Below are 13,664 nucleotides of genomic sequence, written 5' to 3' on the forward strand. Positions count from 1 at the left end.
GGTTGGAAAAATGCAGGCATATCTTGTTTTATTGAACTTCACTTTGTTGTGCTTTTTACAAATTGAAGGTTCAAGATGTCAGCAGAGGAAGTAACAGCAGCTGTGGTGGAAATAGCAAGAGAACTAGAATCAGGTGTGGAGCCTGAAAGTATGACTGAATTTCTACCATCTCCTGGTAAAACTTGAATGGATGAGGAGTTGCTTCTTCAACGTTTATTTTTGGGACAGAGAGAGATAGAGCATGAACGGGGGAGGGTCAGAGAGAGAGGGAGACACAGAATCGGAAACAGGCTCCAGGCTCTGAGCCATCAGCCCAGAGCTTGACGCGGGGCTCGAACTCAAGGACCGCGAGATCATGACCTGGCTGAAGTCGGACGCTTAACCGACTGCGCCACCCAGGTGCCCCTGAGGAGTTGCTTCTTGCTGATGAACAAAGAAAGTGGTTTCTTGAGATGGAATGTACTCCTGGGGAAGATGCCATGAACCTGAAGATTGTTGAAATGACAACGAAGGATTTAGAATACAATTTAAACTTAGTCAATCAAGCAGCAGCAGGGTTTGAGAGAATTGACTCCAATTTCAAAAGAAGTTTTGTGGGTAAAATGCTATCAAACAGCATCACGTGCTGCAGAGAAACAGTATGGGAAGGAAGAGTCACTGAATGTGGCAGACTTCATTGTTGTCCTACTTTAAGAAATTGCCACAGCTCCCCAACCTACAATAGCCTCCATCCTGATCAGTCAGCTGCTGTCTGTGATTGGCTGAAAGCTCAGACAATGGTTAGCAGTTTTTTAGCAGCAAAGTATTTTTTTAATGTTTATTTTTTATTTTTGAGAGCCAGAGAGCATGTGCACAAGCAGGGGAGGGGCAGAGAGAGAGGGGGCAGAGGATCCAAAGCAGACTCTGTGCTGTCAGCAGCAAGCCCAATGTGGGGCTGGAACTCACGAACTGTGAGATCATGACCTGAGCTGAAGTTGAATGCTTAACTGACTGAGCCATCCAGACTCCACAGCAACAAAGTATTTTTAAATTAAGGTGTGTACATTTTTTTACATATATTTCTATTGCAAACTTAATAGACTACAGTGTAAACATAACTCTTATTATGTACCAAGAAACCAAAAAATTCATTTGACTTGCTTTTTTGTGATATTTGCTTTATTGCAGGGGTCTGACCAAACCTGCAGTATCTCGAGGTATGCCTATACACCTGTTTTCTCATTTGATCCTTATAAAAAGCCCATGAGATTGATATAGGATGACAAAATGAGAGGTTTCTCAGAAGTCACATGTCTTCCTGGAGTCTCAGAAGGACCCACCCCAGAAAGTCTCACCTTGGGAAGAAGAGACTTAACTCAAGTATAGTTGCTCAAGAAGCTGTCAGAGACACTGGAACATCATCTCTCTGCTGGGCCAGCCAAAGGGCAGCAGCCAGGCACCGGATTAGCTCTTTTTACCTCAGAGGAAGTCTCATATGAGAAGCTCTTCTCATGAATGTGTGGGGGTGTGGGAATAGGCTGCATGCATCAAGGATACAGTACTAAGTGCATGCAATGGTAGCAGCATTCCCCAGGGCTTGTCTACTGAAGAGCTTGGAAACATTTAATTACCATGTAACCCTTGATTAGGAACAAAATAATTCTGAAAATTCCAAATGTCATTAACCAAACAAGAAAGCAGCAGGATATACAACACACTTTAAAAATTGGTGAAAGGAAGTAGAAAATTCTAACACTGTATACAATGTAGAACATTGTATCTACATTCTAACCATTGTAATACAACATAATAACCCCTAAACTCTTTAGCCATACTAAAAATTCATCAACATCTGGAAGTCTAATCCTCCCAAGTCTGGGCAACAGCAGACTGGATGAAGGCCTCTATTTCCCTCTTCAAAGATTTTTGGCAACTGCTATAGAAAACAAATAGATGAAATGGAGAAAGTGGATAATGGGGCTAATCACTGAAAGAAGTGAGGCCTACCCTATGAGAAAAGTTACAGAGAGCCCTTCAGGCTGAAATGAAAGAATACTAGACAGCAACTCAAATCCACATGAAGGAATACAGCACATGGATAAAGTGAACAACCTAAGTAAATATAAAAGACATTAATCAATGAAAATGAGGAAATTATTGCCAACCCTACAGAAATAATAAGGATTATAAGAGAATACTATCAACAACTGTATGCCAATAAATTCGACAATGTAGATGAACTGTATAAATTCCTAGAAACACAAAGATTACCAAAAATGACTCAGGAAGAAACAGAAAATCCAAACCAACTGAAGTAGAGAGATTGAATTAATAATCAAAAACCTCCCCCAAAAAGAAATGGTGAACCAGATGGTTCTAGCAAACATCTAAAGAAGAATTAATACCAGTCCTTCTCAAATTCTTCACAAAAATAGAAGAGGAGAAAATACTTCCTGACTCATTCTATGAGGCCAGCATTACCCTGAGACCAAACCCAGACGAAGACTTCAAAAGAAAAGAAAACTATACATCAATATCCCTTATGAGCATAAATGTGAAATATTCCATAAAATACCAACAAACCAAATCCAGCAGCATACTAGGAGGATTATATATTGTGACCCTGTGGGATCTATCCCAGGAACACAAATATAGCTCAATGTAAAAATATTAATAACGTAATACAACACATGAATAAAATGAAGGTTTAAATAAAGGTCATATCAATTGATGCAGAAAATTATTTGACAATATTCAACCTACTTACATGATAAAAGACACTTATCAAACTAGAAATAGAAGGGAACTTCCTCAACATGATAAATGACACCTGTGAAAACCCTATCGTTAACATTATACTCACTGTTGAAACAAAGCTCTCTCCCTAAGATCAGGAACAAGACAAGGAAGCCACTTGCTACTCCTGGAATTGTATTGGAGCTTCTGGCCATAGCAATTAGGCAAGAAAAAGAAACAAAAGGAAGCCAGTTAAGAAGGAAGAAGCTACAGTAATGAAAACAGTGTGGTACTGGCCGAATGACAGACATAGAGACAAAACAGAATAGAGGGTCCAGAAATAAACCTTCACATATGTGGTCAAGAAGGTGATTTGCAAAGAAAGTTCCAAGATAATTCAAGGGGGAGAGGATAGTCTTTTCATCAATGAAAACAATATTGAAATACCATTTTTACCTACCCATCCTCCTCTCTGTATAAATGCAAAGAAATGCATAGAATATTTTTCTAATATTAATAGCAATGTTTTAGATGGTAAGATTTAGGGAAGCTTTTCAGGCATTTATTATACTTTGTATAGTGTTTGCATTTCTTATAATGAGCATGTATAAGTTTTGAAGTGGTTTTAGTTAAAAAATAAAACTGGAAGTAAATATGCAAGATGACAATAAAGAGGAATTTTTTTCTTCTTTGTACTTTTCAGCATTTTTTAACCACCCCCCAACCCTCTCCCAAACCATCACCTATTTTTTAGTGTATTTTGATTCTTGAAATAACACACTTCCAGTTTTGCATTTTTCCTTCACATTCCTGCATCCATCCTTATCTCTGATTTCCCAGTCCTACCCATGTTCTAGGTTCAGCTCAAACACATCCTCTTCTTGGGCAGCACTGGAGCATATTGGCTAAGTGCCCACAGTGGGACACTGCTGGAGCAGATGTGTGGTCCAGCAGGCCCAAAAGTAGGTTTCTCCAATTACTAGCTCTATGACTTTAGGCAAGTCACTTAGTCTTTCTGAGACTCGGTTTCCTCCTCTATAATAGAACAGATGATCTATCTCACTGGGGTTTTTAAAGAATTAAATTAGATCATAACATGTAAAGTGCTCAACAATAATAAATTTGTGTTGACGATAATAATACTGTTATTCCTCCAGACCTCCCTAAAGCAATCATTAGCTCTACAAATAGTCCTTATTAATTCAGTTTGGTTCCATGTGGGAAATTATAACTACCTTTGGGAGAAATAGTTTTACCCATTCATCCCTTAATGAAAGCCAGAGCCCTCAGGAAAACATACTTCATGATGCCCACACCTGCTTCTTCCTCTTTTTAGTCCAAGCAAACTAATGGTATCTAGGCTTCTTGAAAGCTTGGTTTAAAAAAAGGAAGAAGGATGGGGTGCCTGGGTGGCTCAGTCGGTTAGGCATCCAACTTCAGCTCAGGTTGTGATGTCACCATCCATGAGTTCGAGCCCCGTGTCGGGCTCTGTGCTGACAGCTCAGAGCCTGGAGCCTGCTTCGGACTGTGTGTGTGTGTCTCTCTCTGCCCCTCCCCTGTTCATGCTCTGTCTCTCTCTGTCTCAAAAATAAAACATTAAAAAAATAAAGTAACAAAAAAAGGAAGAAATAGATGGGGAAGAGGAGGAGGAGGAAGAGAAAGAAGGAGGAGGAGAAGAGAAAAGGTAATCTCATCTACTATCAGCCTCCACACTTCACAATGAGATGGGTATGGGCTGTCTGGGGTCTGTACTTAGTGAAGGAAACATTGACTTATCAGAGAGGTCAGTGTTCAAATACTCATATTGTAGTCATGATTTCTGTTCAAGCCTGAGGTCAGCAGGATGAACCAATGTTGGACTTGAACATATCTGCCCTATCACTCTTTACTCCTGCAAGCTACTGGGGACTGCAGTCTTCATGACAGGGTCATCCTCTGGCAGCCAGCTCTCGAAGGGCACCTTGCTCAGGGAGACAGACATCAAAGTAAGATTGCCTTTCGGAGTACCAGCTTCTTTTCCTCACTGAAAGACAGATTTCCATTGGTGTTGCCAAATATGTAAGTACTTTCCTTTAGGAACACTTATGAAAGACTACGTTTTCACAGGAAACCAGGGCTACCCAAAGCAAAAATCTTCACCTTTAACTATTTAAGAACAATTGCCCACTCGCTTTCTATTTGTTTACTTTTTCCTCCTCCATAAGAAATTTAAAGGATATTTTTGCTAGTGGTAGGTTGTATTCTTCCAGAGGCAAACAGTTTTAGTTTTGAGTTCTAAACTAAGGTTTGGAGACTGTCCGTGGAACAAGCATTTTACAAAGAAGACCAGACACGAGCTTACGCAGAGGACATAGTTGGATAGTTCAGTAGCAAAGCACAAACACATCTCAGCAGTAGGAAAGCAGACATGGAAATTCCCTGTCCACCTGACACCTCATCCAAGATGTGCAGAATCGAAGCCCTGCAAAATGTGATCCTTTAACACAGTTCTCCACCTCAAAGAAAGGGGTCATTGTGTCAGTTCAGGTCCTCCTAGAGCATATGCCAAGATGGGATTCAACATGCAAGAACTTATTGAGAAACATGTTTATGAAGGGTGAAGGGGAGAACGAACAGGAATAGTCAGACTCAGATTATGATGCAGGTCTGTCTCCTGTGAAAAGGGAAAGGGAAGGAAGGAAGATTGGGCAGCAAGAGCTTCAAACTGCAGATGAGTTCTGAGAAATTATTGACCACACTGATGGAAATTCCCGCAGTACAGATTGCCTGTTAGAGGAGGCCCACCTTGGGCAGAAATGGCCTGGCTCTGGTACCCCCACTGTGGTCATTCATTGGCTAGGAGCAGCCAGAGAGCGTGTAGCCTTGTGTGAATGTTGCAGCACATCTAAAGGTGTGGCAGCCCGGGCGCCTGGGTGGCTCAGTCGGTTAAGCGTCTGACTTTGGCTCAGGTCGTGATCTCACGGTCCGTGAGTTTGAGCCCCATGTCAGGCTCTGTGCTGACAGCTCAGAGCCTGGAGCCTGCTTCAGATTCTGTGTCCCCCTCTCTCTCTGACCCTCCCCTGTTCATGCTCTGTCTCTCTCTGTCTCATAAATAAATAAACATTTAAAAAAATTTTTTTAAATAAATAAATAAAGGTGTGGCGGCCAGTGGCTATCAGCTATGTTCTTGGTAGAAGGTTCTCTGGAAGAGTGATCTGTATAGCTATACAGCTACCACAATCATTCACTCAATTATGCATCCTGGGAGTCATGACTCTTATCTTATCCCTATCTCTAAGACCCAATCTACTGGCAAGTTCCTAACCATTTTACCTCCTAAATATCCTTCACGTCTGTCCATTTCTATCTCCTTCACCACTACTACCATCATCTTGCTCCCATCTGGTGACCATCTTTCTTTTCTTTTCTTTTCTTTTTAATGTTTATTTTTGAGAGAGACAGAGAGAGAGAGAGAGAGAAACTGTGAGCAGGGGAAGGGGAGAGAGAGAGGCAGACACAGAATCCAAAGCAGGCTCCAGGCTCTGAGCTGTCAGCACAGAGCCCCACATGGGGCTCGAACCCATGGACCGTGAGATCATGACCTGAACCGAAGTGGATGCTTAACCGACTGAGCCACCCAGGTGCCCCCAGAACAGTCTTTTAAAAATAGAAATCAGGGTACCTGGGTGGCTCAATTGGTTAAACTTCCAACTCTTGGTTTCAGCTCAGATCATGATCTCAGTTTTGTGAGATGGAGCCCTGAATCAGGCTCTGCGCTGGCAGTGTGGAGCCTGCTTGGGATTCTCTCTCTCCCCCTATCTTTGCCCCTCCCCAACTCACTCTGTCTCTCTTAAAATAGATAAATAAAAACAAAAAAAAAATACAAATCAGATCTGCTTAAACAACATCAGTGATCATAGGATAAGGACCTAAGTCCTTAGCATGACCTTCAAGGCCCTGTTACAGCTTTAGCCTCCTGTGGACTTGGGTTGTCCTTCCTCTCTCTGCTTCCTCTGAGCATCAGATAGATATCTGATAGATATTAGATAGACAATCTAACCTGCTTCCAGTTCCCCAAATGTTCCAAGTTCTTTCCTGCCTCTGGACCCTTGCATATGTTGTTCCCTCTCCCAATCATCTCTTTTCCAACCCTATGCCCCTTTACTCAGTTAACTAACCCTCATTCCTTTGCTACCACTTCAAATATCATTTCTTTCTGCCTTCTTTGACCCTCACACAAATTCAAATCCTTTGTCATTCTCTCTCATAGTGAATTAAATGCACTTTTGCAGCATTTAGGATGGTATTCTAAATTTGACTAATTATCTGATTGACTACTTCACTATAAAGTGTGTTTTCTGATGGCAGAGACTATGTGTATTTTTGCTCATTATTGCATTGCCAGCATTAGCAAAGTGGTTGCATTTTGTAGTTGCAACAAAATATTTGTTGAATAAAGGAAGTATCTAAAAGGGTTAGTTGATATATTTTTTTCCTTTTTATCTGAGTCACTCCAAGCGTTATTTTCTAACCAGCGAATTCTATTTCTTTCTCTTTGTATTGTTCTCCAGCTGTGTTGCATGATCTCTCCTCACATCTACTCCCACCCTTCGCCCATGGTAAAATCTCTGAGGGCTGGCCTTGGACTTGGATTTTGGGTCTTTGCTGATGAGCACTGCAGGCCTGGATAATGTGCTTGTTGCAAAACTTACTGTAGCACAAGATTTTATTCTATATTTAGAAGGCTAGGGAGGTAGGAAGGAAAAGAAAGTGAGTTGCCCCCCAAGAGTTGGGATACAAAGTTGCGCTTTGAAAGTTAAATTATAAATCAAACCAATCAAAGCAAAAATATACAAAATGCCCCCTTAAAGAGAAATAAGGGCTCCAGGACCTACAAGGCCTAACAGGACTGTCACTTAGTAAGGCCTTGCTCTACCTAAAAAAGAAATATGTTCATCTGAGGAGGGACAGCCCAGGTGGCATAATAAGGAGAAATTAGGTAATACAGGTGGGGCTGTCCACCAGCCACCATCTCCAAGAGAAGCGCTGGCCAGGACAGCAGGAGTGAGTGGCCTGTCCTCACAGCAGCTTGTTTGACCTCTGATGTGGAGGAAGATGCACCACGCTGTCCAAGGCTGATAAGTCAGACAATTCACTCTTCTGATTCTGACTTCAAGCTCACCAAGCCACCTCCCAACCATTAGGTTCCAAATTGAACAGTTACAAGAAGAGAGTGCAGTCACCAAACAGTCTCATGTTCCTGACTGTTTTGCATCTAACAGTAATGGTTAAGTTCCAGGTTTTGGAATCACATGGCCTTTATTTGAACACTTATATACTGTACTTACTAAGCTTGGGAATTTCCTTCATCTTTTGTACCTCAACTGAAAAAAATATCACAATATACTGCACGATTACAGGGAGAATTAAGTGAAGCAATGCATGTAATGTACTTAGCATACAGTTTAGCAAATAGTGAATGAAATCAGTAACTTGGCATTCTGATTTTCTACAACATAGATTTTTAATCAACACTGGAACACTGAAAAGATGAAATTTTGTATCCCATAGTATCAAAGACCAAATCTGGACTCTGGGAAATTACCAAGCTAATAGACTATATGCTAGCCTTTTACCTCTTGGCACCTCTCTGGTCACATGTGTAACATCTTGTAAAAGGTAACCAGGACTTGGCTTTATCTTCTTGGATCTCTACCTCTCTTTTCCTAACCCTCATCTCCCAGACATACTTTTTATGCAGAAACAGATTTACCTCTACTTTGCTCTCATGGAATCAAGAATGATTATCCTATCACAAGGAAGAGCTCCAAGGCTTCCCTTGATTTTTTTTTTTCTTTTTCCTTTTCCTTCATACTACAGACCAAAAGCATCATCTCCTGGAGGGGGAAACATGGGCTCTTATTTTTCTAAGATCATCATTTGGCCTGCTTCACTTCCCCATGTGCTCTTGAGGGAAATACTGCAAACACTTAGAAACCCACAGCATGAGTCACAAATCAAGTCCTCCATCATGCAGGGAACGTGCCTGAATTTCAAAGAGGCAAACCAAAGTGACTCTGGCAGATCAGGCAGTTAATTTGTTTTTCTGTTCCAGTTATCAGACTGCTCTATGACAAAAATGAACAAACACGTGGCAAACTGTGTTTGGAGTATGGAGTCTTAAAAACATTTTCCAAGTAGGACGGCTTACAAAAAGTATTTTCAGATCTCAGTAACTGATGCAGGACAGGACTGTGGGGACTTGTGTCCAACTTCAACTGCAGCGGTGCTCTAAGAGAACTTGGTCCACTGGCATAATTATAGGGGCAAATTGTCAGGCTGAGTGTGAGGTGCCTTCCAAAATGACTGCAGTGCCTCCTCAGTCCTTCTAAGTCATGATAACACAGTCCAAACTTTGAAAACTATCTTATTATCATAGAGATCTCCAAATTTTATCAACTGACATTAGAGAATGTCTATCAAGCATCCAGAAAAACAACAACAAATATTTTCTCCCTTACATCGTTTCATTTAAGTCCTACAACCTTGACGTAGGTATGGTTATCATCCTCATCCTACAGGGAGTAAATACTCTGCCCCAAATCACACAGCCAATAAGTGATAAGCCTCTAAATCCTTGGGTATTGATGGGCACCAATTAGTCCAGGGAGTCCAAGTCTTAAGCTTGCTGTTCAGTTTTTCTTAATCAAATGAAGAGCCCCCATTTCCTTGATACCACTGACTTTTTATTTCTCCGCTGACCCAGGATGAGGAGCCTGGTACCTCATGGTCACGACCAGGCTGTTCGAAGCGACGGTGCTGCCAACTTGGCAGAGGGATCAGTGCGCATGCCCACGCTTGGGGACAGGCCGACCCCAGCTGGCTCAGCGCCCCCACCCGAGACCCCTCAGAGGCTTGCTCCTGGTCGCCCAGGCCAAACCCGCCTCCTGAGGCCAGAAACCCACGAAGCGCCGCCACCAACCCCGAAGCCGAAGCAGGCGCTAAGGGGCGGCCTGGGAAGCAACCCCGATGGGCCGAGGCACGGTAGGCCGCGCGGGCGAACGACGGCGCACGGTGGGCCTCTCCACCTGCTGCCCGGACGCGGCCCGGGCCCTGTCCCGCGGAGGTGTTCGCGCCAGGCTCGCTCCGGCGCCTCAGGTGGACGGGGTTCCCGCCCGAACGCCGCCCGGCCGCCCGCGTGCAGGCCCGAGACCTGAGCCCCCGCCTCTGGCTGCCAGCCCGCGCTCCGCGTTCACCGCGCTCGGCCGGGGCCCGCCTCTCGGCAGTTTTCGCTTTCGCTTTCCTGCCGCTGTTGTTGAGGAAAATGAAAGTGACCGTGGCCGTGGCCCGGGCCGGCGCAGCTGCCGTCGGGGCGAGGGACGCACAAAACGGCGGCGGTCGGCGAGGAGCCTGGGAGCTGGAGCCGCTACCCGCGCCAGACGAGGTAAGCGCAGCCCCGTGGCGGCCGCCTCGCGGGCTCCTCCTTGCGGACCCGGCGGGCGGGACGCCAGGCGGGCCTGTGACGCACGGGTGGGTCTTGCGGGGGGCTCCTGCCGCGGGGCTGGGGCCGCGGCGACGCGGCAGCGCCCGGGCCTGCAGGGCTCTTGTCCTCCGGGCCCGGCTGAAGACCACCTGAGGGAGCTTAGAGCAGCGTACCAAGGATCTGGCAGCCCCGGGGCCGAGGTCGCACCTCGGCAAGACAGGCCACGGTTCCCATTGCACGTTTCCTTTTTGTACGACGCCACCGGTCCCCCACCCCCCACCGGACTTCAGTAAAAATCGAAGTGGGGGTTGTATAAAATGCTGAGCAGAGTGCTTCACCTGAGCTCAGCAGGGAGGAACTCATAATTTACCCCTTCGTACCTGTGAGACTCCTCTTCCCCACTCAGCTCCACTCCTCCTGTAGTTTGCCTTTCTACGTTTTACAGATAGGATGCACTTGGGCGCACCTGGGGTGCCTTCCAACCGTTCCCTGAACTGGCAGGCTTGCAGCTCGCCTCTCTTGGTCATAGGCATGGACATCAGCTAGGCCAGGCCGTCACCCTCTCCCCAACGCTCTGTTCGTGAGAAGACAGGGGCTCGCTCCAACCCTGGGGCTGGCGATAACGGTCGGGGATGGGTGCACTCAGGAACTGAGTCCTTCCCAGACCAGGAAACTTTCTGTCCACTGCATCTGCCCGCAGAAGGGTGAAAAATGAGTGCTCTCGTCCCGTTAACGCTAAGTTGATCGTGGGGTGCGGGAACTGGGCTCCACCTCAAGGCTGTGGACACAACCACTGGGAAGACATGGGGGGGGGGGCGGTGAGATGTGTAATGTCCCCAGGGGTAAGTGAAAAAGGCAAGACAAAAGAAGGAATATATCTAGGGTATGTATGTATGTGTATGTATGTGTGTGTATATATGTATATCCCAGAAAGCCAGTTATGTGGGACAAGCATACACTGTAGAAGGCACTAAGTGTTGAAAGTAAAGTGGCTTACTTGACTTATATTCGAATGATGATGGTTTTTGTAGCCAGTACCATGAACCCCCTTTTAATCAGCGTTTGTCTCAATAAAAATGAATTCAGCCTAATCACATGGATCTGATCATAAGGCCCATTACTAAAACAAAACTTGAATAATCTTAACTTTGAAAATAGCCATCCGAATTTGACAAAAGATGGCATAAGGTCCTGATTTTTCTTTAATTTTTTTTAACATTTATTTATTTTTGAGAGGGAGAGAGAGCACGAGTGGGGGAGGAGAGACAGAGACAGAGAGACACTCACAGAATCTGAAGCAGAATCCAGGCTCTAAGCTGTCAGCACAGAGCCCCACATGGGGCTCAAGCTCACTGACTGCAAGATCATGACCTGAGCCAAAGTCTGTCGCTTAATGAACTGAGCCACCCAGGCGCCCCCATAAGGTCTTGATTTTTAAAGCATGGAGGTCTTCTCCTGCCTTGCTCCAGGGCGGTGTTGAGTATTCATTGCTTTTAGAAAACACTGCCTTTATCATGAGGCAAAAAAATCAGATTCTTGGATTCAATCAGTTATTCCTTTTTTTCTGAATTCCATAATGTCCTGTTCTCTCCCTCCTGTTAACTAAAGTTCAGCTGTAGTGGATGGTTCTCTCCCTTTGCTCCCCTGTCTCCTGTCTGCAGGGGGAGGAGGTGGTGTAGTGGGGACAACATCCACTACCTTTCTATCACCCTGTGTTCTTTCTTCCCTGGAAACTGAATTACTCAGCTGGAGACCAAGCAAGCCTCTGGCTTTCCCACTACCTTCTTTTCTCCGTAGCTTTATGTTTCATTGAGTTAGCCTCCAACATGTGATGGACTTTCTTAAATTTTTCACTGAAAAGTAATGCGTGGGATTTTATTTTTCTTAGTATCTCAGGTCTCACAAATTTAATTGCTCATATATCTTAGTTCATGGCATACTATAATCCTTGGTCCATTTTGAGTCTCTCATTTTATTTCACTTTGTTATTTCCTCCCTTTATACTCCATTTCTCTCTCAACACCCTCCTCCCCATGCGCACACAGACAGGAGGCCATGCTGGCATATTTGTTCGTTCTTCCAAAGTACATTTCATTATATCGTCTTAGAACACGTATATCTTTGAAACATATGTCATGTTTTGCTTTTGTTGCACTTAACTAAATAAATACTATTATGCTATAAATCTCATACTATTTCTTTTTTCCCTTCCACATAATGTTTTTGAGTCAAACCATAATGCTGTATGTAAGTCTAATTCATTACTCCTGGCTGTTGCATAGTTTTGTATGAAAAGTATACACCACAAGTACCTAACAGCCTCCTGGGGGTAGACATCGGTGGCCTGTAAGCCCTTGCTTGCATGAACAGTTCTGCACCAAACGTCCTTTTGAGTATCTCCCTGTGGCCTTGTGCAAGAATTTTTTTGATAGACAGACAGATATGGAACTGTTGGTAAAAGACTGATGTCTTTTAATAAAAACTGCTTTGTGCTGCAGAATGACTTCATCGGTTTCCTCCCACCAGGAGTGCATAAAAAGTCACTTTTCCAACAGCTGCTGGCCCTTACTATTATTTAATTTACTAATTTTTGTCAAACTACTAGGTTAAAGCAGTACTCCATTTCTGTTTTAATTGAGCATCTCATCATATTGTTTTGTCATTTGTGAACTGTCTATCCATCTAATTTGCCCTTCTTTTCTTTCAGATTTCTGATATTTTTCTATATGGGGTTTGCATTTTGTTCCTTATTTTTTTGTTGTTGTTTTATGTATTGTTGTTTATTTTATTTAAAACCAAGTTAGTTAACATATAGTGTAATAAATGGTTTCAGGAGTAGAATTTAGTGATTCATCACTTATATACAACACCCAGTGCTCCTCCCAACAAGTGCCCTCCTTAATGCCCATCACCTATTTAGCCCGTCCCCCCACCCAGCACCCCTCCAGCAACCCTCAGTTTGTTCTCTGTATTTAAGAGTCTCTTATGGTTCCTTCTGTATTGGTATCCTTACATGTTAAGTGTTAGTCCTTTGTCAGATGTGGATGTTTTAAGTCTTGCCCTAGTCTTGTCTCCCATCTGTTAATCTCACATATGGTCTCCTTTTTATTATTAACTTTATTGAGATATAATTTTTATACCACAAAATCCACCTATTTAAAGTGAACTCATTGGTTTATGGTACATTTACAGAGTGGGTAACTATCATCATGATCTAATTTTAGAATTTTTTATTACTCCATTAGCAGTCACCCTCCAGTTTCCCTCAATATGCTCCTCCCAAGCCCTAGGCAAGCACTAATCTACTTCCTGTCTGTATTTGCCTGTTTCTGAACATTTCATATAAATGGGGTTCTACAGTATGTTTTTGTCGTGACTGGCTTCTTTCACTTAGCATAGTGTAGTGTAGGTTTATCCACATTATAGCCTATAGCAGTAATTTGTTCCTTTTTATTGCCCAATAATATTCCCTCATGTGGGTATACTG

The 13,664-nt window shown here is 43.6% G+C and overlaps 1 protein-coding gene across 1 annotated transcript in view; it reads left to right on the top strand.

The window, feature by feature from the left end:
- The first annotated feature begins 9,461 nt into the window (after positions 1-9,461).
- The window catches only part of LOC123579123 (translation initiation factor IF-2-like), a 66,205-nt gene continuing 62,002 nt past the window's right edge, over positions 9,462-13,664 (top strand). The window contains exons 1-2 of the mRNA XM_045442740.1: positions 9,462-9,738; positions 9,834-10,138. Coding sequence (XP_045298696.1) covers positions 9,462-9,738; positions 9,834-10,138 — 582 coding nt within the window. The remainder of the gene's footprint in view (positions 9,739-9,833; positions 10,139-13,664) is intronic.

The sequence above is a fragment of the Leopardus geoffroyi genome, chromosome A1 (genome assembly GCF_018350155.1).
Source record: "Leopardus geoffroyi isolate Oge1 chromosome A1, O.geoffroyi_Oge1_pat1.0, whole genome shotgun sequence".
Classification (NCBI taxonomy): Eukaryota; Metazoa; Chordata; class Mammalia; order Carnivora; family Felidae; genus Leopardus; species Leopardus geoffroyi.